The sequence below is a fragment of the Cladophialophora immunda genome (assembly GCF_000835495.1).
Source record: "Cladophialophora immunda strain CBS 83496 unplaced genomic scaffold supercont1.7, whole genome shotgun sequence".
Taxonomy (NCBI): Eukaryota; Fungi; Ascomycota; class Eurotiomycetes; order Chaetothyriales; family Herpotrichiellaceae; genus Cladophialophora; species Cladophialophora immunda.
The window spans coordinates 3767299-3790384 of record NW_015622547.1 but is presented as its reverse complement, the minus strand read 5'-3'; the positions used below and the strand labels follow the sequence as shown (position 1 = coordinate 3790384).

At 53.9% G+C, this 23086-nt stretch overlaps 6 protein-coding genes across 6 annotated transcripts; 2 read left to right on the top strand and 4 right to left on the bottom strand.

Moving 5' to 3' along the window:
* Positions 1-257: 257 nt before the first annotated feature.
* On the bottom strand, positions 258-1111 carry PV07_11993 (uncharacterized protein; the record flags this gene model as incomplete). Its single annotated transcript, XM_016399477.1, has 2 exons — positions 258-667; positions 811-1111. 2 exons carry the CDS (start codon positions 1109-1111, stop codon positions 258-260), a joined length of 711 nt encoding a protein of 236 aa, XP_016244039.1.
* A 3871-nt stretch (positions 1112-4982) lies between these two features.
* Positions 4983-7571, bottom strand: PV07_11992 (uncharacterized protein). The gene is made up of 7 exons (XM_016399476.1): positions 7281-7571; positions 7108-7139; positions 6895-6980; positions 6759-6805; positions 6557-6668; positions 6389-6443; positions 4983-6287 (listed from the first exon to the last, which is right to left on the bottom strand). Exons 1-7 carry the CDS (start codon positions 7479-7481, stop codon positions 5444-5446), a joined length of 1377 nt encoding a protein of 458 aa, XP_016244038.1. The 5' UTR covers positions 7482-7571; the 3' UTR covers positions 4983-5443.
* A 234-nt stretch (positions 7572-7805) lies between these two features.
* PV07_11991 (uncharacterized protein) lies at positions 7806-10498 on the bottom strand. The gene is made up of 3 exons (XM_016399475.1): positions 10188-10498; positions 9238-10123; positions 7806-9181 (listed from the first exon to the last, which is right to left on the bottom strand). The coding sequence occupies exons 1-3, from the start codon at positions 10345-10347 to the stop codon at positions 8440-8442; spliced, it is 1788 nt and encodes a 595-aa protein (XP_016244037.1). The 5' UTR covers positions 10348-10498; the 3' UTR covers positions 7806-8439.
* A 3638-nt stretch (positions 10499-14136) lies between these two features.
* On the top strand, positions 14137-16790 carry PV07_11990 (uncharacterized protein). Its single transcript, XM_016399474.1, has 2 exons — positions 14137-16098; positions 16169-16790. The coding sequence occupies exon 1, from the start codon at positions 14424-14426 to the stop codon at positions 14853-14855; it is 432 nt and encodes a 143-aa protein (XP_016244036.1). The 5' UTR covers positions 14137-14423; the 3' UTR covers positions 14856-16098; positions 16169-16790.
* A 139-nt stretch (positions 16791-16929) lies between these two features.
* Positions 16930-20428, top strand: PV07_11989 (uncharacterized protein). The gene is made up of 2 exons (XM_016399473.1): positions 16930-19297; positions 19353-20428. Exons 1-2 carry the CDS (start codon positions 17138-17140, stop codon positions 20295-20297), a joined length of 3105 nt encoding a protein of 1034 aa, XP_016244035.1. The 5' UTR covers positions 16930-17137; the 3' UTR covers positions 20298-20428.
* On the bottom strand, positions 20315-23070 carry PV07_11988 (uncharacterized protein). The gene has a single exon (XM_016399472.1). It carries the CDS (start codon positions 23016-23018, stop codon positions 21111-21113), a length of 1908 nt encoding a protein of 635 aa, XP_016244034.1. The 5' UTR covers positions 23019-23070; the 3' UTR covers positions 20315-21110.
* Positions 23071-23086: the final 16 nt, after the last annotated feature.

The following is a 23086-nucleotide window of genomic DNA, read 5'->3' as shown; positions in this document are numbered from 1 at the left end:
TCCGTGTGGGACTCCTGGCACGACTTCCAAAATAGTATCGATTCCAGCATCCCTTAGTCTCATCGCGTAGGCAATGCCCTGGTCGCAGAGAATGTCACAGCCAGCGACGGTGATGTGCGTTGGAGCATGTTTGGCCGGAAGGGGCGACGGGTGTAGGAGAGGCGAGACGAGAGGGTCGGTGGGGGCGAGCGGGGGGGTTGTTATTATTGCTGGAAAATACGGAAACCGGTGAGCGCGCGCAAGAGAAATGGGGGATTTCAGACAACGTTACCGAAGAGATTCTCAATGTGCCCAAGAAAAGAAGACGGTGTCTCTTTGAGATACGTCTGCTTCTTTTTCTCAAATGTCTGTCCAAGCAGGCCGCTGAAAGCGTGCGGGTGGCAGACAGCTGGAACTACCAAGCTGGCTTGTCGTAAGCGGGAGGAAGCACGTTCCACCGCATCGCGCAGGAGACCCGTCGCTCCAAGGTGAGCGCCGGCGGAACATCCCCAAAGACCAAGGCGAGAGAGATCTACTCGGTAAGTGGCCGATATGTCTGGACTCGTCACCCAGTTCAAGGCTTCATAGCAGTCGTTGTGCATTGTTCGGAGATCATGTTCCGGCGCAAGACGGTAGTCCACGCTGAAGATGACGGCGCGGAGCTCGCTGGCAAAGAAAATCGAAAGGTCTGTCGGCTGTTAACAACGACAACAACAACAAACCCAGTCGTCACGACCACCAACCAGATGGCATGATTCAATGATAAACACTATGGCACTGGAGGGTACCTGGGCAGGAAAATAATCTGCTTGTGTAGAACATTTTGCTCACCTTCGTCTGCGGTCGGGTCACCGAGAACCCAGCCTCCTCCGTGATACATGATCAAAGCCGGCCGGTTGATGCCTTCAGACTGGGATCCGTCCTGGGGCTCATACACCCGCACCTGAAATTGCTCTCCTCCCCCTTGACCATATTTCACATTTTCGAGGCTCACCTCGACAGCAACTGGGGTCTTCAAAGGCTCGCATCTAGGCCTCAGATCGGCCTTGCGTGCATTGTCCTTAAACCATCTACGCATGAACTGGACATTGGACTGGGATTCTGAAGGGACTCTGTGCCCCTCGCTGTTCATTTTCATCATCTCCTACATAAAGTGCGCTGCTGTCAGCCCGATAATAACCTCTTTCTGGCCGCCGATGGCAGATTTTAAGCGGACTGATTGGGGTGATACTGACCGAAACAAAATCCCTGTCATAACATTCTACCATGTTGGCAGCCGAACGAGGGAGATCTTGCGCTACCAATAAGGCATGCAACGCAACGTCTTCTGGTATTGTGGAATTCTTCGTTTCGTGATGCTCGATAGTAGCTAACGAGCAAGGTCGCGTGGGAATAACAACCTGGTCGGCCATTTCTTTCCTTTGCATTTCTTGAGTAACCATTATGTCGAGTCTCCAGCTCGATTCATCTTTGGCGGCATTTGAATAATATCTATTGTCTGCCTATCCGCACTAGGCGAAAGGTTGAGTCTGTCATCATATCGAGGCCATGGAATCTGGCACGGCCCTTTTCGCATGCGGAGCCCCTACCACAGCCGACAAGACTCACCTCGGAACCAATGGGCCGAGCGCATGCAAATTATCCTCGGCGGGAGAAGGCTGCAAGCAAGCAGTAGTACGACCTTATCGTTATACGTCGTGCCGCTACTACCTTCTCCAGTGATTCGGATACCGCTTTCGTTGGGAACATGATCCATCGGCTCCAGAAGTTCTAGCAGCACCAGATACTCTCGAGCGGTGTCTTGGTAAGAAGCAGTTAAATCGACGAAATCGACGAAATCCGCTTTGCCTATAGACATTGTCCGAGTAGAAGATCTGGAGCTTTGTCTGCTCGACACACAAGTGGAAAACTCAACTGTGTGAGGTTTACTGAAAGTATAGTTATCGAAGAGCGGTGCCTTTAGTCGAGGTTGATATGCAATGAAGGTCGCCATGACTGAAAAACAAAGAAATATGAACAGAGCGGTCGACAGTAGTTCAGAGAGATCATGAAGGATATGAAGGAGAATGGATTTGACGAATAAAGATGAGAGGAGTCGAGGTCATACATATAGACGGGTCGGCACTGCCCAACGACCGCCCGGTTTTGACTTCCAAGAAGGCGCAGCTGCAAGTTTTCATAACTGCTGAATTAACGTTCTTATCCGCAAACAACTCTTCTACTGATGTTTCCCGGGGCCCCCTCGTGGCCTACACGCGGAAGCTCCTCCCAGTGGGTTTTGGGACGGTCTTGCCCCTACCTTTCCGAAACTGATGTGCGGCCAACCTCACAAGCACGCGCCCGCCCACCATGGGTAGCAGCTGCTGCGGAAGGAGAATCGATGTCCGCGTTCGTCCGAGCGAAATTGTGTCTTACGAAGCCGATTTTTTCCATTTCCCTCTGCGTCCTGTTGTCATCGAGCGCTAATCTTAGGAATCACCGTACAATGGTGTGTCTATAGGCAGGTGAACACGTGATCAGAGACACCCGCATCCTTTGCGGTTGAGAATGAAGAAGTGGGAAGAGGGAAAGCGGGAGAGAATTCAAAAACTTTGGGGCATGCGTTTGATATCTATATATAATAATAACGAGGATCTTAAGGTAGGAGACTTAAGTCGACTATTACTACCGCTATAGAGGCCTCTTCTAGCTAAAACCCAAAAAGTTGCGCCTAATGTTGTCTGAATACCTTTTAGGCGGCTCCTAATGGTTACGAGATATCCATACGGCGAAACCTCTCCGGATCTGTAGCTAAGTTTACCTTGAGGGCATTGTTAGTGCGATCGCGATAGAAGTGGAAGATGGTGAATTTGGTAAGTCCTTGATATGGGATCCTTGACGGCCGAGAGATTGAGCTCATTTAGTTTGGGAACGCCCCCCCCCCCCCCCCGGGAGACTTGAAAACATTTCCCAAAAGGTTCGCCCTTACGGCCCAATCACTCAGAATAATACACGAATGGATCGGCACATGCGTGGAATCCGAATCTAGCGAACATGTAGGCTGTTCGAAATCAAAAGAAAACTCCGCGCCTTTAAGACTCCTAAAGGTGAGGGACGGTGATACCATCCGGCTAGTCGAGACAGAAGGAAAAACTCTGACTTATGCGATTTTGAGCTATTGCTGGGGTGGTTCATAAGCGTTAGAGGAGGTCAAAACTAGATAGAAGGATCTCGCGACTCGGATGACGGAGTTTCCCCTCTGTAGCATACCACAGACGCTTTAGGACAGCATTATCGTCGCTCGCCGGCTGAAGATACCATACATCTGGATCGATACCATGTATATCGTCTAAGACTCGGACAACGAGTGGCGCACAGAGTCTCGACGAATGATGAGTTACTACGAAAACTCGTACATCACGATCATTCCTGTCTGCTGTACCGACGCCGATCAAGGCTTTCTTGGACCTCGACCACAGTGGGTCACCCAACGGATGAGGGGAACTTGGGCTGGCCAGCCTGAAAAGGTTCTGCATTTCTACTATCCGTAATGGAAGGATGCGAGCGACGAAGCAGCCAGATCGTATTGGGCAACCCGTGGTTGGACCTTCCGGGAACGCCTCTTGTCGACGCGGATCCTGTACTTCGGGCGCAAGGGCATCAGATTCGAGTGCCGCGGTGCTGTCTTCCAGGAAGTGAACCTCCGGAGCTCGGCCCAACAGGGCTTGCAGGCGTTCTTCGCCTCGCCAAACCACCAGTCCTCCGAATGGGATGGCGTGCAGAAAGATCCGACTTCAATGGTACACCATGGTGTCCGAATATATCGAGCGCCAACTCTCAAAAGAGAGCGATAGACTGATCGCTCTGTCGGGCGTGGCGCAGAAGTTTGGGATTTACTTTGGTGCAAATGACGAGTACTTGCTTGGATTCTGGAAGGACGATATATGTCATGGCTTATGCTGGAGAGCCTGGCGAGGTATGCTAGGCGGGCGGCGACAGAATGCATGGCCGCTGACAAAATCGCTGTCATTCCCCTTGTGGTCGTGGTGCTCGATGCAGAGGCCCCTGCTTTGGTCGGACGGAACAGGGTTGCTTCAGTGTGCCGACCTGGTTGAAACAGTCAAGAAGGCTTCTGGTGTCAAGGGTGAGCACACGAAGCTCCTGTTTGACGCTTGGGTGTTCCCAGCAACTCTGCTAGAATTCCAGTTTCCCAAGGGGGTGGAGATGCACATCCATCTTGATGCAGAAGAGGAGGAAAGTGACGATTTCACGGCCAACTGTGACCAAATGGCCGTCTTGATGACAGCCGATCTTGCCAATGTCGGCGATGAAAAGAAATGGAGCACATCACCTGCAGAGGTGCTGCATGAAGTCTTCGGCCTCGTGGTGGAGAATGCTGGATCTTTTCACAAGGGCTTTCCAGAGTACCGCCGGATGGGCGTCTTTAATGTTATGCGTGACATGCAAATGGAAGTTGACTCCATCGAGATAGATGAGGGTGCCGCAACACCCTTCTTCGAGCAGATGTACGCGTCCCGGTGCACGATTGCCCTAGTTTGAGGGGAGAGACTGCGCTCACTGAAGGAAAATGGGAATTCAGTGACTAGATGGTAGAAATAGATGGTGAGGCAACGAGAAGCCTACAGCTGCGCTGGGCCGAGGATTACAGTAGGTATGATCGTTTAGCGGGGAGGTACTTGGTAGCTAGAGTCGACTGCTAGAGAGCCGCTTTAGGTCCCCGATCGCAACTCAGGCCACTATTATTCGGTATGTGTTCCTGGGGTGCTTGCTCATGGAGTACTCCGTAAGGCTCAGTCCAAGCTCGGGTTAAAGCGGCCGTCGTTCACCTCTAGGATCGAACCGTACGTGGCGAATAGGTTGTTGGTTCTCGAGTAATCTAGGTACATATATACATATATTTCAGAACGAGACCCCGATTCCGTTCCGTTCGGCTCTGATGAACTTACCTAGATACCCCGGTGTGGTGACTCGACGGCCCGCGGGCGCATGGAATTAATTGTAGCCTTTCAAATGCCTAGATCCCTGGTCGTGGTCGTGATCATGGTCCTGATCGATCGTCTTTCACAGCGTCAGGTATTGTGCTATTTCTACTTCTCCTTCTCCTTCTTTGGCATTTATTCAGCGGTCGCACAGATGGTCAGATGGTATGTACATCGGTCAGAGAGATAGAGCACTACATGAACCGAGAACTGGTCTGGGTTGCATTTTCTCTTCTTTTCTTTTTCCTTTCGTCCCCGTAGATGATGCGATCCAAAACCCGATGAATCCTCTTCAAACACACAATCACGTTTTTCTTTTCTCTTCTCTCTTTTCTCTTCCTTTTCTTTTCTTTGAGTTTCGGTTCTTTCGGAGACTGTCTTGTCTAGCCAACTTCCCCACCAAGGCGCCTGGTTGCTGGCTGCTTGGGTCAGGTGAGGTTAAGCCAGATCAGGCCACGCCAGGCCATGCCAGGCCAGAGCACTCCCTACGCCACCACGCCGGACTGACGTAGCGTCTCAATCTCCCCGTCCTCCATGCGGAGCAGATCCCGTAGGACCGCGTCGGTGTGTTCGCCCAGCGTCGGGGGTGCGGTCCTGGCCCCCGCAGCGCTCTCCGAATACTTGACCGGATGGCTGACGACCTGGATCTTGCCGCAGGCTTGGTGGTCGAGCTCGGTGACCATGCCGCGGGCGCGGACGTGGTCGTGGTCGAGGGTGTCCTTGACGTCGTTGATGGCGGCGTAGGGCATGCCGCTGCCCTCGAGCACGGCCAGCCACTCCTTGGTGGTCTTGGTCCTGGTGATCTGCTCGATCATGTCCTCGAGCACGTCGCGGTTCTGGACCCGCACGTCGTTGGTGACGAAGCGCGCGTCGCTCTTCCACTCGGGCCGCCCCACCTTGTCGCAGATGATCCCGAAGAGGCGGTCGTTGCCGCCCCCCAGCATGATGTCCCCGTCGAGCGTCTTGAACCCCTTGTACGGGACAATGCTCGGGTGCGCCGTGCCCCAGCGCCCGCCGTCCCGCTCCCCGGATATCAGCACCGAGCTGGCAATGTTGGCCAGCGTCGCGACCTGACAGTCCGCCAGGGCCACGTCCAGATGCTGCCCCTGGTCCGTCCTCTGTCGAGCCAAGAGAGACGCCATGATCGCGTTGCAGGTGTACAGGCCCGTGGTGAGGTCGGTGACCGCAACCCCGACTTTCACGGGAGACCCATTCCTTTCGCCGGTGATGTGCATGAGCCCCATTTCCGCTTCGACCATGACGTCGTAGCCGGCCCGAGGACTGTAGGGGCCGTACTGGCCGTAGCCAGTGATGGAGGCATAGATTAGACTGTTTCGTCGGACAGAGGGTTAGCGGGCTCTGTTCGATAGGGTGAAGAGGGACGAGGGAGACAAATCCTTCTTAGTTGAAATGTCAGAAGAGACGCTCACCGAGGATTGATCTTCCGCATTGACTCGTAGTCTAGCTTGTACTTTTTCAACGCTCCTAACAGTGCCGCACGCAGTGGTTAGCTCAAGGCGCCCAAGCAGGAAGGGCAGTCTCAATCAATGTTTTTCAACATTTGTTCCCGGTTGTTTGCAAAAGTACAGCGGACACACCTGGAATGTAATTTTCCACCAACACATCCGACGTCTTGGCCAACTCGTGCAAGATTTTGATGCCTTCCGGGTGCTGGAAGGAGAGTCCGACCGATTTCTTGTTGCGATTGACCTGAGACCAGCAACGCCCTTTAGTGTCAGTACTCCGCGGCCGGAAGAAAATCACAATGGTAAGAGGCGTAATGATGATTGAGGCACTCACACCGATGAAATATGCACTCTCTCCAGGCTTGCCGCCTTTCGTAGCCGCTGTATCAGACAAATCCGAGTCAGTTGAGCATTTCTTGCGTTGGCTTTGAAAGCGTCGGATTGCTTTCGTGCCGGCTGAGCTTAATTACCATCTCCTTTATACTTTGCGTACGGCGGACCCCAGGCTCTCGTATCGTCGCCTCGGGTGGGATGCTCGATCTTGATGATTTCTGCACTGGAGGAGGTTGGAGAACTCTGTCAGTCAATGTACCATGCCGGAAGCAGGGCAGACATTTGGATTCTCGCGGGGAGGCGTTGGGAAGCGTGGTTTGAGGACCCAGGGTGACATAACGCGTACCTACCCTAAATCGCCCAGGATTTGCGTACAATAAGGCTGCAAAGTTCTCAAATGTCCAGCCAGTCAGTCTTTGATCCACGCTGACACAGTTCGTTGTATCCCGACAATACATAACCTCTAGACTCCTTGCCAGGGCGCCAACTGCTCAAGTGCGGGGAGGGACAAACAGGTACTCACGCCAGCCAATACTCGTGTCATGTCCAGCACGCGAACCCCCTCCAGCGGTGCTATCTTGCCAGTCTTTGTGCTCGTTGACGAATCCGTGACCGACGCGAAACGCCTCCGCGGCCTAAACGACATCTCGGGTTGTGCCCGAACCAGGTGGGTGCATCCATGGTTGCCGGCTAAGGCTCGTCGAAGAGCTCTGCTGGGGGCCATGTTGAGGTCGAGTTGTGGTACTGTAGGAGAGAGACGCAAAGAGGGCGGGCAATAGACGAAGAGTGAAGCAATTGAGAAATGGCAGTTGGGGAGGTTGATGGTTGATGGTTGCGGTTGACGGTTGACGGCGCCGTCGCCGAAAGACGCCGCCAAGCGCCGAGGCGATTCCCGCGAATTCGCCCATCGTCGCCGAGGTTGAGATGAGGCTTAGAAAACATCGCCCATAGCATCAATATATCGAGCCATCAGCAGAGGGTAGAGCATGTCCCGCACTGGGAGGAGCACATCATCAACGACGCCGACAATCATTACTTGACTCGAGGACTCTAATCACTTCATCTCGTTCGGCGGTCGTCATTCCGACTCACTCGCTCCTATCTCATTTCTCCTAACGTACAAGCTATAGTTACACACACAGATTGCGAGAGCTGCCACCAAGCCACTTCGCGACGCCCCCCCAATCGATAAAGACAGACATTTCAAGTTGCCAGGCGAAAGCCCGCAAGGTATCTTGGACAAAAGACCTCCCAGTATTTTTTCGAGTGATGGAAACGAGAGTACAAAACAAAGCACAAACAATAACAAAACCGAGAGCACTGCATAGGTGCAAAACGCAGAAGAGCAAACGCGCCGTCCCAAACAAAACGTCTTCCCAACAATCCCCATCGATTCCTTCGCCGTCCAGAGATCTCTAATTGATTCCATGTTATAGGTGTCGCAGCTCGCGCCGCATTGAAAGCCAGTCTTTTTGTTACCGTAAATCCAGGTCATCAGTAGGAAAAAGGAGATTTCGCACATTTCGAGCGAGAAGCCGGCGGTAGTCGATCAGCCTCCAGATGTTGAACGCTAGCATCCAAGACGAGGTGCTGACAGTGGGTGACCGAAGAGGTTGCCGAATTCCCAACCATGTGTGAAACAGAATATTCCAAGCAGTCCTGCTGTTTGTGAAGTCGTCGGGTCATGCCTTCTCTGGATTGGTCTCGGTAAGATCCAGGTCGTCGATGAAAGCCAACCGCTCATTGCGAGGTGAGACGCAGTCGTCACCTCCGTCAACCACAGAAGGGTGCATTAACGGCTCGCAGGTGCGTTCTTCTCCTTCGCTCGAAGGACGATCCGGGCGTCCATCGGGATCTTCCATCCAGAAGCTTTCCAGAGCTCCAGCGGCGCAGACAAGTCCGCCTGCCCACCACGCCAAACCGCTGCAACCAAGTTTCAGTCCAGCTGTGTGTACCAAGCCCGTCACAACGGGCCCAAAGGCACGAGCCAAGCACGCCATCGACGCAGCAGTGCCATTGACTCTTCCTAGTACTTTCTTGGAGTAAACGGCATTAGCAAGGAGAATTGCATTCGAGGGAAATGATATCGCTTGAAACGTGATTTTGGTCAGAAGAGCGGCATAGATGCCCGTTTTCTGCAAGTGTTCCGGAACAAGCACCAAATATGGCACCGCAAAGTACAGCAAAGGCCAGATAGTCAACGCTATCCGAGACGCATTGAGAGGACCAAAGCGTCGCGCCATGTAGGGGAAGATGAAAAATTGCGCAAAGATCGAATAGACGCCCTGAACCGCCATCATGAAACCGATAGCTCGGGTGTTCATGCCGAAGCCTCCCGAGAATCGGAACGGAAGAACGGGCTTCGACTGCATGCGTTCTTCGCTGAGAAAGGTGGGCATCAAGGCGTCAAATGAAACGCTGTGGCTGCAAAACATGTCAGCCAGAGTCAGAGGGCCAGGGAGAGGGAAGATGGCACATACTAAGCTAGGATCGCATAGGCAAAGATGATCACTTTCACCTGCCTACTGAAGGGTCTGGCCGGGCTGCGCATTTCTTTCTCGAGCGACATCTCCAAGTCCACCTCTTTCGTTGAGCGCAGCAACGGCGAGCTTTCCGTACTCCGGTAACCCGGGGGTGGATCGCAATGATCAAAGGGATCCGTCTGATTTCTGGGGGCAAACCAAGCTTTAATGCGCCGTGGTGAAAACATTTTCAAAAACTCGAGCCGTTGGAGGATCAGCATGAGCAACACAGGGCCGATGTCACGGTAACCCTTATCCCCGACATGTGTTTCTTCGAGGAACAGAATACCAACAGCAATACCGCAGAGGAGCACTGCAACGCAGACAAGGTTGGGTAACAAGAAAGGGAATTTGTCGAACAGACCGCCTCGGCGAAATCCAAGCGATTCACATGGCATGGCCAAAGCCCCGCCTATGGAGGGACCGATGATGGAGCCAATACTCCAGACCACTGGCATGATGGAATACGCGCGAGGCTGATGCTCCTTTTTCGTCACGAGCTCTGCTACAGTGGTCTGCAGCACTCCCACGTTGCCGTTCAGGACCCCGCCGATGGCTCTGGCAACTATGGCAAGCGGCAAATTCGGCGCAAACCCAAAGCATATCATGCTCAAGGCAGTCCCTGCAAGACCCATTATCAAGACGGGTTTGCGACCGACGTGGTCGCTAAGTTGGCCCCAAATGATTCCGGAACAAAACTCGGCAAAGGCGAAGGCCGTAATGAGCATTCCTGCATACACCGAGATCTGTGATTCATCTCGGGTGATGTTGAACGATTCAATCATACGATATGCATAGGGAAATATTGACATAAAGGCGATTGGTTCGCATAGGCGACATATTGCTGTCGGACGAGTTAGTGATTCGCAACAGCTTGCCAATTTGGGAGAGCCTGCGAGATGACGTACCCAGGACGCCCAATTGTCTGTACGGAAAACCACTGTCGACCTGTTTGGGCCCGCGTTGACTCGGGAACAGCTTGGTGAGAGGGTTCGGCATCGTCACCAAGGAATAAAAGGACTCGGTCGCGTGAGGGCGGGAAGGGAGGTGAACAAAGAAGAGGGTCATCTAGCAAACGGCGCGAGGAGGGCGGTCATAATAAGGGAAGGGAAATTTCCAGGAGACAAAGGATCGAGCAGACGATAGACAGGGCGGGCGGGGCACCCTCATCTTTCTTTTCTGGCGGAATGGTGCATCCGCCGCCGCGTGGAAGAGGCGGTGGACTGCCTGGAGCAGTTGGCACAGCACAGAACGCGGCAGCGAGCAGGAATTTGCGATGGAGACATTTTTGCGCAAAGCCAGTGGCCACCCGACAGCCACGGTTACACGGACGAGGGATTGCGGAAAGGAAAAGGTAATCAGAGCAAAAGTCTCTGACATCCGCGCCCGGTTGTCCACAGAAGGCGGTGTTGGGCAGCTCCAGTCAGAGCGCTAGAGCCTGAGCCGTACGTGCCGTCAGACCAGTTTGTAGTCACCCGAAATAAAATGCCCGCATTGACTGGGGTGGGAGATGATGCTTCTTCAAATCGGACGGTTCGAGCGAGTTGGGCAACTCGGGTTGAAAGTCAGGAAGGGCCGGGAAGTGGTGCGTGATACTCGGGGAAGCTGCGACCTTTGCCCAGGTGGGATGTTGTTAGATCCTGGCCAGGTGGACACTGGAGGGGGAACGGCACTGAATGGGGTCAAGGCCCGGGTGGTCGAAAAATGGAGAAAAAAAGAAAGGCCAGAAGCTGCTCTCCTTGGGCTCTTTTGGCTTTGCTCTGCCGTTTGGGCTCCAGAAAGTGGGTTTCAGGGCTGCCATGCGACGGTGGCGGTGTGGACCCAGGTTTGGCATCGTAACAGGGAGGCCAAAAGGCTCAGCCAAGCTCAGGTCGTTTTGGAGGGGAGAAAAAGGAAGGCGGAAAAGCAAACAGGCTTGGGTGATGTGGGCAAGGGGGGCGTTCAGAGAAGGCCGCCCCCCAGTGTCGATACGGAGTACTCGTTCAGCATGCAGCCAGTTGAGCGGCGGAGCCGGGCGTTGATCCAGGAAAATTTCGGCATCATGTACCAGGCCAGTAGAAATAAAAGCGCATCTGAGCCCAGGAACCGCGACAACGGTACCTTCGGGGCCTGGTGATTCGGAGGATCGATATGCATGGGCCTCACTCTGCCAGAGTGGAATTTACCCCTGACCAGAGCTTGAGTGGACCGAAGTGAGCCAGCTAGGAACCAAGTCCTGGTCTTCCGGAGGCCGGGGAGCCTGCTTACCGAAGAGTATATTACCTCTAGCGCTGGCACTTCGACCACTCGCCTAGCACTGGGCTGGACGCTAGACTGCCCCAGAAGCTTTTGCTTGTTCGCTCGCCCAGTGGCGAACAAGCCGGCTGGGAATCCTGCGCAGGCTCCAGTGCCCTGTACCGATTTATGTGACGAGGAGGCGCCACCGCTTGGGTACTGCTGCATCAGCAGCATGTCATCCTTCTCGTTTCAATGCACCTCGTGACCAACGTGCCGTCCAGGCCTGATCCAAGTCCCATCGTTATACTGGACTCTGAACCTTTGAGTCATCGGGTTTCCTTGTTTTCTCACCAATCGAACCTTTTGGCGACGTGGGATACAGAGGCGGTGAAAAAGGCGGTCATGCCCGACGGATTCGTGGATAAATCGATCCAGACTCGGCTGTAAGGGAAGGCCAGAGGTGTCAGGGTGTGCTGGGCCGGTGATTGGCGATCGAACAGTACTGCCGTGGGGTTTTAGAGTGAAGCGTACAGAGCAGGACATGTCATAGACTGGGGTCAGCTCTCAGGAGTTGGCAAGTAACCGTCGTACAGGAGCGGGTAGATGGGGGGGGGGGCGTCGTCTCGCTTTTCCAATCAAAGCTTTTCGAGTCGGTAGGGTAATGTGACTGCGCTCGACGTTGCCCCACCTGCTGTACTTGTACCCGAATTCCATGATGACGATGATGGTTTAATGGGTTCTGGTGGCCTCTCTGGGGGGGGCTCGGGCCAGCAGCCAACACGGGAAGATGTCTTGAGACTGGCGACGCACAGCAGCGGGGAGAGATGCAAAAATGACTCGACGTCTTTGACAAAAAGACCTGGAGAAACAAAGGCGGCCAAAGGATCCGGAAGATGAGCGGGCCAGTTTTCTCCTTCGTTCTCTAAACGATGGAGAGGGGGAGTGGACTGGGATAGGTTGGGAAAAAGGGAAAATGTCAGACATGTCCAAATGCACGGGGGCGGGTAAAAAGAAACAGACATGGGTCATAAGGTTCGCCGGTGAACGAGTTATTCTACGACGATTCGACTGTCGCTGACCAGACCAGGGCAGGGCAGGGCAGACGCACTGTCCAAGGCAGATTCTGGGCCAAAGCGCAGGTGAAAGATAGGTCAAGGGTGAAGGGAGAGTGAAAAGAAGGCAAGGGATGGGCAACGGAGAAACATGGACATTGGATGAGATGTGTTGCGTCGCGACAAGGGATCAGAAGTAGCAGGGAGCAGCACGGCAGCATGGGTACCCTTCTCCTTTCTGTCGTTCGCTTAGCAGACTTCGAATCGAACAAGCAACCAGCCGGTACCGTGTCATTGGAAGGGCACCACTCACCCTAGAGAACAGAGTTGGGGCCTACCATTGCAGCTGAACGGGGGGGAGCAAACGTAGCGAGAAGTGCCAGCGGCCGCGGTACTAGGGAACGGAGAAGCCAGCTAGCTACTGGTCCTGGCGAGCTGGGCCGCTGGGAAGCTGGGAAGCTGGCAAGCTGGCAAGCTGGCAAGCAAGGGGTCCGGAAGAGGGAGGAGGAGGGGGAAGGGGGGTGAGGGGCGACGAACGTTGATGGGTGGGTGATGGCGGGTGATGGAACTGAACCTTTCACGCAATTGACTTTGGGAAGTGAAATTCGCGAGTTTCAGCGGAAGCTGAACCCCAATCCCCCGGGGAAGATTCACGCAGCGCTGCTCTGTTTGACTTGGCGTAGCCCCTGATTCATTTTCCAGAACGACGCCACCGGAGCCTCCACCGATGCTGCCCCCAAGCTGACTCGCCAGCAGTCCAGGACTCAGGAGGAGCCAGGTGGAAGAAAGTTGCGGAGGATTGATGAGGCAAGAGCTGGGAAACAGACCACCTCGATCATTCTCCAATGGAATTTCTCCTGAGTTTCCGGAGCTGTGGTTCAGATGTCAACGATGGTTCAAAGTTTACAGAGTACGGAGTACTTACCAGCCATCTACTGTAGGTATTCGCAGGTTCCTCCTGTAACTTGGTAGGTGGGTGAAAGCTAGGCAGGCCGGTAAAGTACCTGCTGAACCTTAGTTAGTCCGAGTCACACCTCCTCGTACTCGTAGGTCTGCTTAAACGCGGCAGCCCAGGCAACGATTGGGGGGTGGAAGAATGCAAGGTTTCAGGCGGCGAGGCGGCGACTTAGGCATACCACCCAGGGTACCGGGGCACCTTCAAGTGGGCTCCGGATCCATGTCGCTTACCTAGGTAGCTACCCTATTCCATCATCCATGGGGCATCAATGACATACGAGCACCTCGTACCATCGATGACGCGGAAAATCTTGGATCCGTTCTGTCATGCCTCTAGCTACTTGCCGCTGCTGCCACCCATTCCTCTATTTTTGGGACCATGCTGAAGGGAATTGTCCTTTGCGTAACGGTACCCAGCCTTTTCATAGGTTCGAATGGCTCTGACACGAGCAACCCCCGCGCCCTCGGCGTGCTGCAGCTTTGTCTGCTCGAAGTCCCAAAGGGAGCACTGATCGGGTCAACATGTCATCCAAGAGAGGCCAGAAGCGTCTCATCAAACCACCTGCAAGTGGCCCTTTCTGTACAATGTTGCGCACATGATGTGTGTGTGCGTGTGCCCGTCGTCCTGCCACTCGGCCATGACACCTCCTGTCACTCGCCCAAAAGAGCCAGTTCCGTTGGAAGAACAACAAAGTCTGCTGGTTGTGGCATCATCGCCGTGCCCCGGAAAAATAAGACCTAAAACCTGGGAGCAGAAGGGCTTTGTCATGACACAGGAATATTGCTTGCAGCTAAACTAGCTCTGCCTCACTACGTGGCGAGGTAGTACAATTGCCCACATGAAAGATGCCGGAGAAAAATCCTCCTCAGATTATGCACCCTGCAGACTACGGCGACTGTGGGCAGGGGCCCTAGAGCATGCACAATGTCGTATCTGATTTTCGGATTGCACAAAGGACCGCACAGAGACTTCCGTGCCTCGCCTTGCGTCGGAGAGCCTCGTTCAGAAAAGAACCCCATCCTCAATATGCAAGGCGCCACCTGACGTCTCTTTCTCCCTTGCAGAGTTGGGCAATAATGGTATCTTCAACCATCGCAACAACCGTCACTTACCGGTTGCACGACGCATCCTCCCTCTGGTGCCAGCACATTCCCTGCCTGTCACCAACCCCTCAACCGGTGAGGGGATTACTTGTTCTGGTCGTCCACAGTCAAAGGAACAGGGTCGGAGCGGGTAAACGGCTCGCAATCGCCGTGGTTGGCCTCGGTCAGGGAGACGCATTTGCTTTGTGTAACCTGTCACCTCGCCTCCGACAATCAATCAGAAATGTTCAAACCTACCGAGAATGAATCATGCGCAACTCGCCCAGGTGGGCAAAGCGACCCGAAGGCCAGGCAAGTAGCGGTCAGATTAAGTTGCATCGTCTCCGATGGACACGACGTTCTGCGTCGGTCAACCCCCTCCCCAGAGTGCTCTTTCATCCCAAATCTAGACCATCGGATCCTGCATGGGCTAGATCCACCAAGGTACTTTGGTCAGAAATGGAGCCTTGCAAGTGTTTCGTGCATTCCTGTAACTCTGCATGCGGTGGATGGTATGTGTCACGCTCCCATTCGGTCTGTTAAACTCTTGCAGTTCTTTTGTCTTACTGAAACTTCAAGAACCGCCGGAACAGCCGACTTCTGGGATACTGATCGCCTGGTCCGCTCTGACCCGCCTGTGCCCAACATTCTTGCTTCAACGTGATGCAGTTCGACAACGTTAGCAGTTTCGACGCAACCCACTCCGTCTGCGCACTACCGGAAAAGCTGCGATTCATGACATTGTGGGGGAAATAGTGGACCACTCGGCGGTATGCCTGTCCAGCGAAGCAGACAAGCATGACCCTTCATAAACAGGGCGTCGGTGGCGATCTCTCTGGGATTAAACCGGTCACCTGCTTCGTTTCATGGGCGTCTTCCTTGTTTTCGTTGCTATAGCGGAGTTGACTCCCTGGTCCTCGGGGCATGAGAAGTAGCCGCAGATTGGACACATGAAAATTCGTTTTGGTGTCCGAGACATCACTGCGCCTTGCGACGGTGGAAAGTCCGGCGTGGAGATGCAACCCGGGAATCGGTAGGAAGCTGAGACGGACATTCTTGTTGCAGACCAAGGCGTTGGCAGCTTGGAACATGACTCCGGTGCAAAAGAGCGAGATGTGTCGATCAGTGGCACCCCTACCAACGCAGGACCGCCAAGTCCTACTCGATGTGAGCAACTGGGGAAATTCTTCCTTCTCTGTCACGGACGCCATGAATCCCACTGAAAGACCAACAGCTTATCAAATGCCATTTATGGGCTCAAGGTTGGAAATGATAGCCATCGAGGTTGTCAAATCGTCTGGTGCTGTGCGACGCTCAGGCGGAGGGCTTGGCTTTTGTCTGTGCTGAACAGGAATTACACTTGAATGACTTGGATTGGCAATTGACGCCTGTTGAGGACACGATGTCTGTCGTCATACAACTTGAGTGCGTGGCCATATTGTGTATGGCCAGACTCTCAATGCTTTGAGCAAGATGTTTTGTCATACGGCACGTTGTTGCAACTGCCACGGTATGCATCTGCCACTCTCGGATTGCATGGTGATTTTGCAGGTTAGATCCCGGCACTGACCTTTCAGCAGGCATTGATAGGATCGAAAAGGCTCCTTGAAGTCCGTGTCCAGATGACCAGCGTTCGCGGATGGCTTAATGGACGCTTGTCTGCACGGTTTCTGCACTTCTTTTTTCTCCCCAAGTAACGCATCTTCACCAAATCCGATGTGAGTCAATCCAGAGTCGTGCACAGCTCACATATTGTGGGATCTGCTTCAAGAGCGAGACGAACAACACCGGCGACGCCTGAATCTCCGTGCCACGAGTCCGTCATATGCTGGTTCGCCCAACAGAGTGTCCCTCATGGAGAAAGAAATGTACCTGATATCACTGTTTCTGTCCTGGTCTCCTGCGAGTTCCCTGTTCAGCAAAAAGCACGAACAAGATCTCTGACTCATTGCGTTGTTCATGTGTGATGAAGTGGGCAAGAGAACCCTTTTTGATCTCACCCACATTGCATAGGCACTCCCACAGACGTCTCTCCTCGTCGGTGCTGCCGCGCTCGTAGGGAAAAAAGAGGGTCTTGGGTGATGTAGGAGCATTTCATATCCGTCTCCGCGCTGGCATCATTCGAGAAGGCAACGATAGTTCTGGTCCTCACAGCTATAGCGCCATGACTGTGCTTGTTATGTATTCCAATCCAGATCAGCGATTCGCGAATGTAACCGCGGCAGTTTATCTGCCAAGCCGTGGGCAACGCAGCGACGTGATTTGCTGAAAGGCCATCTCGAGATAAGCCAGCCCAGCGCAGGCAAAGGTCATTTGCCCGCTCTAGGTCGCCATGCTTTTTCTCCAACCAGCCACTGAGATCCTCAGTGATATGCGAGACTCGACGCTGCCCTCAGGCAAAAAAAGGGCTCCGCCATGGCCATCCACACGCCGCGCGAGGCTGACCTGTCCTGCTTGAGTCGACTTTGCCTGCTGTCTCCGTAGCACTGGATAGTGCACTCTCTCAAACTACTGGCAGAAGATGTCAGTGTCCTTCTCTGGTTCATGACATGCCCTCATCCGCCACCTCTCCTCAGAGCGCCGGCCAAAAGCGAGCGTATCCCGCTGACGAACCCCTCCTCCAACCAGCACAGGATGTTGCGGTGGCGGCCTCAACCAACTCCCCTCCTCCCCTCTCAGCTGCTTCGGCCACCTCGGCCTTTAGAAATGTCTCGGCCTGCAACCGCTGTCGCATCAGGAAGAATCGTTGCGATCAACGTCTCCCTGCCTGCTCCACTTGCGAAAAGGCCAATGTCCGCTGCGTAGGCTACGACCCTATCACCAAGCGGGAGATTCCTCGAAGCTATGTCTACTATCTCGAGACGCGGCTGGCATATTTCGAGCAGCAGCTTAAGGCGCATGCGATTCCTTACAATGCCGCCGAGGTGTACAATGCAGAGTCCAAGGAGCTGGGCGACCCCGTCCAATCGCCGGGCAGCGCAAAGAGTTCTTGGATAGGACCGCAATCCCCGAGTAATGGCTCGCCGCGAGCCATCAAAAACGAGGATTGGGACAAGAAGCAAGAAGATGCCGATAAGCTGAACAAGCTGGTGTCGAACATTGGCATGGTCTCGGTGCAAGGAGCTTCTGATGCCAGATACCTGGGGTCTACATCTGGGATATCGTTCGCTCGCGTCGTGCTGGCTGCTGTCAAGAGTTCGGTCTCTTGCAACAACTCAGAGCGAGCTGGTGTCCGACCTAGTCGTCCGTTGCCTAATATGGCCACTTCGGGCGGAAGCTCCATGAGAGATTCGTACTTTGGCCTACAGACCAAACCCACCATCAAAGAAGCTCCGTTCCCAGACCGACCATTGGGTGAGAAGCTGGTCAATTTGTACTTTGAGCATGCCAATCCCCAGATCCCGATCCTCCATCGAGGCGAGTTCATGGATTTGTTTGACCGCACATACTCGATCGATCCTTCGAAGCGCACCAGCCGCGAACTATACTTACTCAACATTGTGTTTGCGATTGGCGCGGGCATAATCTGGGGATCGTCCGATCCCCAGCCAAATTCTCAACAAGGGGACTATGCCCACAAACGGGCCAGGCTTGCCATGCAACAAGCCCAGCCCGAGGAATATCATGCTTCCGCGATTGTCAATCTTGGGTCATATCTGGCTGCCAGTTCATCCCTGGAAGCCGCTGAACGTCCCAATGGTGATTTGGAGGAGCTTCAAGCTGTTCTGCTACTGTGCAGTTTTGCCTTGCTTAGGCCTGTGGCCCCTGGACTCTGGTATATTGTGGGCGTTGCGATGAGGCTGGCCGTTGATCTCGGTCTGCACTATGAAGATGGAACTGGCATCGACAACAATATCGAAGGCCACCAGGGTCCGCCGACCACGATGGATATGAAGCCACCAGTGCCAGTTGACGCGAAAGAAAAGGGACGACGAGAATGGATCCGCGACTTGCGCAGGCGACTTTGGTGGTGTACCTACACCTTTGACCGCCTAGTCAGCACTTGCGTGGGGAGACCTTTTGGAATCACAGACCAGGTCGTAACCACTGAATTCCCCTCCCTACTTGATGACAAGTACATCACCAGAGCTGGATTTCTGCAGCCGGCCTCACCAGACGAACCTACCTATAAATGGGTCTCCCACCACTATTTCCGCCTGCGGCTCTTACAATCTGAGATCCTGCAAGTCCTCCAACATCAGCAAGCTCAGCAAGCTCGCCTGAACGGCACCAATCGCCGCAACCAGTTCATGCACACCAAGCTGCCGTCTCCTTTTCTGATCAAATTCGACTCATTCCGTTCCTGGCGACGAGACATTGATCAGCGACTATATGATTGGAAAGAATCAGCACCGGAGCCGTCGGAGACCGGTGTGAGTTTCTCGGTGCAATTCTTGGAGCTCAATTACTGGCAAGCCGTCATTATGCTCTACCGGCAGAGCCTCAGTGTTCCGGCACCTCTGGCAAACGAGCTCAGCCCGACCGAGGACGTATCAAGCCCGTCAAGCATCAGACTGGAGGAAAAAGAGGATGAAGATCTGGTGTTTTTGAAATGCGCCGAAGCTGGTCAAAAGACGTTGAAACTCTACAGGCAACTTCACCGACTGCGCCTCGTCAATTACACGTATCTCGCGACGCACCATCTATTCATGGCCGGCATCTCCTTCTTGTATGCTGTTTGGCATTCTCCGGCAGTTAGAGCGCGCTTGGTAAGAGTCTTCCCACCTCCCCGTTTACATCTTATGCTAAAAACTCATCTCTTAGACACTGGATGATTTCGACTTCACAGTCCTCGCTGCAACGTCTGTCCTAGGCGATCTCATGGAGAAATGCCCACCAGCAGAAGCCTGCCGCGACGCTTTTGAGCGAATGAGCAAAGCCACTGTTCAAATGTGCATGTCTACACCTGGATTTGGCTTCTCGATGGAACCGCGGGGAGAATATCAATCACGACAACAACTCGCCCGACAATCCAGCATGCAGAGCCAGTCCGCACAATCTCAGACCCAACCCATGCCCATGCAAATCGACTCTTACCCTTCTTCAACGACCTCAAATGCACCTCGCATTGCTCCTAAACCAATGACTAAACGACCACCGCCTAAATTTGATATGGATCTCCGCGAGCTGTTCCCCGATGACCTCGAACCGAGTACCCGACCCTCTTTCTCCTTCCCTCAGCCACTCCAAGGCCTCCAGCAACAGAGATCACCACAAGCGTCCATGGCAATGGGGCTGCCGCCCTTGCAACAGCAACCACAACATTCCCCTCGTCAGCAACAAATGTCCCCTGCCTCTAGTATCAACTCGCAAATCAACAACGGTCTCGGAATGGCCACATCCAACAACCCTTTGCTCTTCAACCAAACTCCTGCCTCACAGCAACCCCAGACGCAGCAGCAGCAGCAACAACAACCATTCTACATGCAAAACACGTACAATCCCGACTTCATGTCCAGCTTACCAGGCATGGACTTCCTGAGCACCGCTATCACCGGGGGTGGCGACGGCGAATTCAATCTGGACGTGGGTGGTGGGCTGGATCTGGGCTTTGGCATGACGGGATTGGATTTCCAACATGACTGGAGCGATGGTCAGGGTCAATATGACTTGTTCGAGGGCTTTTTCTTCGGGAATGGCTACAGTGGGAACGGGTACGGTGGTGGGAATGGGAATAATGGTGGTTCAGGTGGTGCTGCGGCCAGTTAGTCCTTTGGTGTCTGGGCGAGACGTGCTGCAAGGTGATTAGGTTGATTTTAATGCCATTCAATCCAATGCAAGCTCAATCGACGTTGATTACCCAGAACCAGTTTTGGAGACTCGCAAACAATCATTTTTATTCCTTTGCATTCCTAGTCTCCCGCGCCGCCCTTCTTCCTCCTCGTCCTATATCATTCCTTGTCACCCTCCTCCTCCGCGTGGCACTCGCCGCCCTTGTTCATCTCCATATAGAGACTTCAAGCACTGGAGATCGAATCGTCGATTGGCAACGGACTACAGGCCGGCCTCTGGGGGTGTACACGCCGACATTCCAATCCCGGGCTTCATCGCGGGCAATCTCTGTCCCTGCTGTTTCCCCCTACCGACGAAGTAGATCGTACAGGAGGGATGGAGAGTGGTGTTGCGTCATTGTTCGGTGGAACAACCGCCTTCTCGAAGGTCCCTTGCGACTGTGATCCTGGTCGCAACTGTTTGTTGTGGTATGTTGCCCCATTAGGTCCGGAGCTGGCGATCTCGGGCTGCTGGGTGAGGAGGAGGAGCATATAGGCAGGCACTGTCTCTGGCTCATTGGGTGCTGGGGGTGCTGTGCGAAGGACCATCTCACAGTGGTCGAGCATGCTAGGTCCCGGTCATGCAGCGCAGGTCGCAGTTGCGGCGAACAAGGCTGGTCGCATGAAGTGACGGGTCGGCATCAACCCGAACTGCACCCACTCTAGACTAGCTTCATATGAGTTTGATGAGGGTCACGGGGTAATCTGTCGTTGGCGGACAGCGCGGTCTGTGCTGAGCACCCAACCCGGCTCATCCAAATCCTTCGAAGACGTCTTCTTGGTGGCTGTCCTTCGTTTGCTGGCGCCGGAGCTTCTCAATCATCCGTGCAGTCTCGGCTTCATATTGCTTCTCGTCTTCCGTCATCTTTGCCTTCCTGTCGTGTTGTCTTCTCGCTTCCTTCTTGGATCGCCTGACCTCCTTGTTTGCCTTGCGCTCGAGCTTCTCGGACCATGCCACTGTGCCCTTCTTCCGCTTCTTGGAGTCGGTCTCCTTGCCACCTCCCCGGTCATCCTCTGGACCCTCTTCGAGCATCTGTTTCCGATGCTTCTCCCGCTGCTTGTCCTTGTACCCATAGCTGTCCCAATCAAGATCAGGCCCCTGGTAGGGCTGTAGCTTGGTATTCTTGAGCTCGGCGATCTTGGGCATTTTCAACAGACCCCAGGCAGCTGCGTGATCGTTCCAATCAATTCCACCCAAGCTGAAGATAGATTTTGCTTCGTGCTTCGAATAGCTTCTGACCCAGCTGACGAATGCCCTCTGCCCTTTGTCGTGCAGCGCTCGATCCGTCAGGACAATTTTTCGGAACTTCTCCTCGGCCACGAGGCAGTCGTCCGCCATGTCGGAAGTACCAGGTTCGGTCAAGGGCTCAATGGGGGTATGGCGGACTTTTAGAAATTCCACATAGTCTTGCTCGTGAGGGAGTAGAAGGACGACACTGAGACCTTTGCGACCCGCGCGACCCGCTCGCCCGCATCGATGCAGAAAGACCTTAGGATCTGATGGCGGGTCAATCTGTACCACCAAATCCACGGAAGGGATATCCAAACCCCTGGCGGCTACATCGGTAGTCAGAAGTACAGAGGGAGAGCCCGAGTCTGTGAAGCGGATGAAGTTCTTCTCCCGCACATTTGCTGGATGCTTACCATGCAAAGGCACAAGCACTGCCTCTGATGGCATGATTGATGGTAGCAGGGTCTGGAAGTAGTCCACCGCGGCACAAGTGGACAAGTACACGATTGTCCGGAGCGGCATTGGGTCGAGGTGTCTCAGTAGAGCCGCTAAGAATGGAAATCTCTGAGTAGCTCTGGTCACCACATAGGTCATCTTGAGACTCGCAGGGGTCCGCTTGTCTTCCACGCCATTTGCGCCCTTCACTTTGACCTCAATCTTCACAGGATTCCGTAGTCCCACACGAATCAATTGATCTAGTGCCTCGCTCACACTTGCGCTGAAGAGACCTGTCCTCCGCTCCTTGGGCAGAAGATTGAGAATCTTGGTCAGCTCGTCCTTGAATCCATGGTCGAGCAGTCGGTCGGCCTCGTCAAGCACAAGCATTTCGAACGAGGACTTCGGATAATGGACATCTCTTGAGGTCATGATGTCGACAAGGCGACCTGGTGTCGCAACTAACACATTCGGAGAAGTCTTGAGGAATTTACTCAGGTCTTGTGCTGGGCTGGTATACCCGCCCACGAGCAGCTGCGGGACAACCTTCAGTGTTGACGGGGCAAAGGACTCTGCCCTATTGTTTGCATCAGAGTCAACTGGCTCATCCAACGGTTCGAGGGCCGCAGCGGAGGGAGGGTGGAATCTCAGTAAAGAAACCAAGACGCTGTATATCTGTGTGGCCAATTCTCTGGTGGGAGAAACGATGATGGCACCCACATGGTGTCTCTTGATCGGCTCTTCCAGTCTTAACAACTTTTCCACCACCGGTATAAGATATGCCAACGTCTTTCCGCTACCCGTGACCGCTTCAACTACGACGTCTTTGTAGGCCATGAAGAGGGGAATGGTCGAGGCTTGGACTGGGGTCATGCGAGTGAAATTCATGGCGGCCACTGCATCGAGGATCCATGGCGATAACGGAGGGTTGAGAGCATCCCACGTCCTAGAGGATTTCCCTCTGGAGGGAGCTATGCCCCTGTCTGGCGCCATGTAGTGTCAGTGGAATTGTAGATTGCGAGGAGAGAGCACGCAGAAGGTCAACCAACACAAGGCGCAGG

Bases quoted from the DNA above. Each gene is read 5' to 3' on its own strand.
- PV07_11990 (XM_016399474.1), top strand. From the start codon at position 14,424: ATGCACAATGTCGTATCTGATTTTCGGATTGCACAAAGGACCGCACAG.
- PV07_11992 (XM_016399476.1), bottom strand. From the start codon at position 7,481: ATGGCCCCCAGCAGAGCTCTTCGACGAGCCTTAGCCGGCAACCATGGA. The intron at 7,140-7,280 runs GTGAGTACCTGT...AGAACTTTGCAG, and splicing joins TGACACGAGTATTGGCTGGC to CCTTATTGTACGCAAATCCT. The intron at 6,669-6,758 runs GTGAGTGCCTCA...TGCTGGTCTCAG, and splicing joins AGAGTGCATATTTCATCGGT to GTCAATCGCAACAAGAAATC.
- PV07_11991 (XM_016399475.1), bottom strand. From the start codon at position 10,347: ATGACCCTCTTCTTTGTTCACCTCCCTTCCCGCCCTCACGCGACCGAG. The intron at 10,124-10,187 runs GTACGTCATCTC...CTCGTCCGACAG, and splicing joins CAGACAATTGGGCGTCCTGG to CAATATGTCGCCTATGCGAA. The intron at 9,182-9,237 runs GTATGTGCCATC...CATGTTTTGCAG, and splicing joins GCCTATGCGATCCTAGCTTA to CCACAGCGTTTCATTTGACG.
- PV07_11988 (XM_016399472.1), bottom strand. From the start codon at position 23,018: ATGGCGCCAGACAGGGGCATAGCTCCCTCCAGAGGGAAATCCTCTAGG.
- PV07_11989 (XM_016399473.1), top strand. From the start codon at position 17,138: ATGCCCTCATCCGCCACCTCTCCTCAGAGCGCCGGCCAAAAGCGAGCG. The intron at 19,298-19,352 runs GTAAGAGTCTTC...CTCATCTCTTAG, and splicing joins CGGCAGTTAGAGCGCGCTTG to ACACTGGATGATTTCGACTT.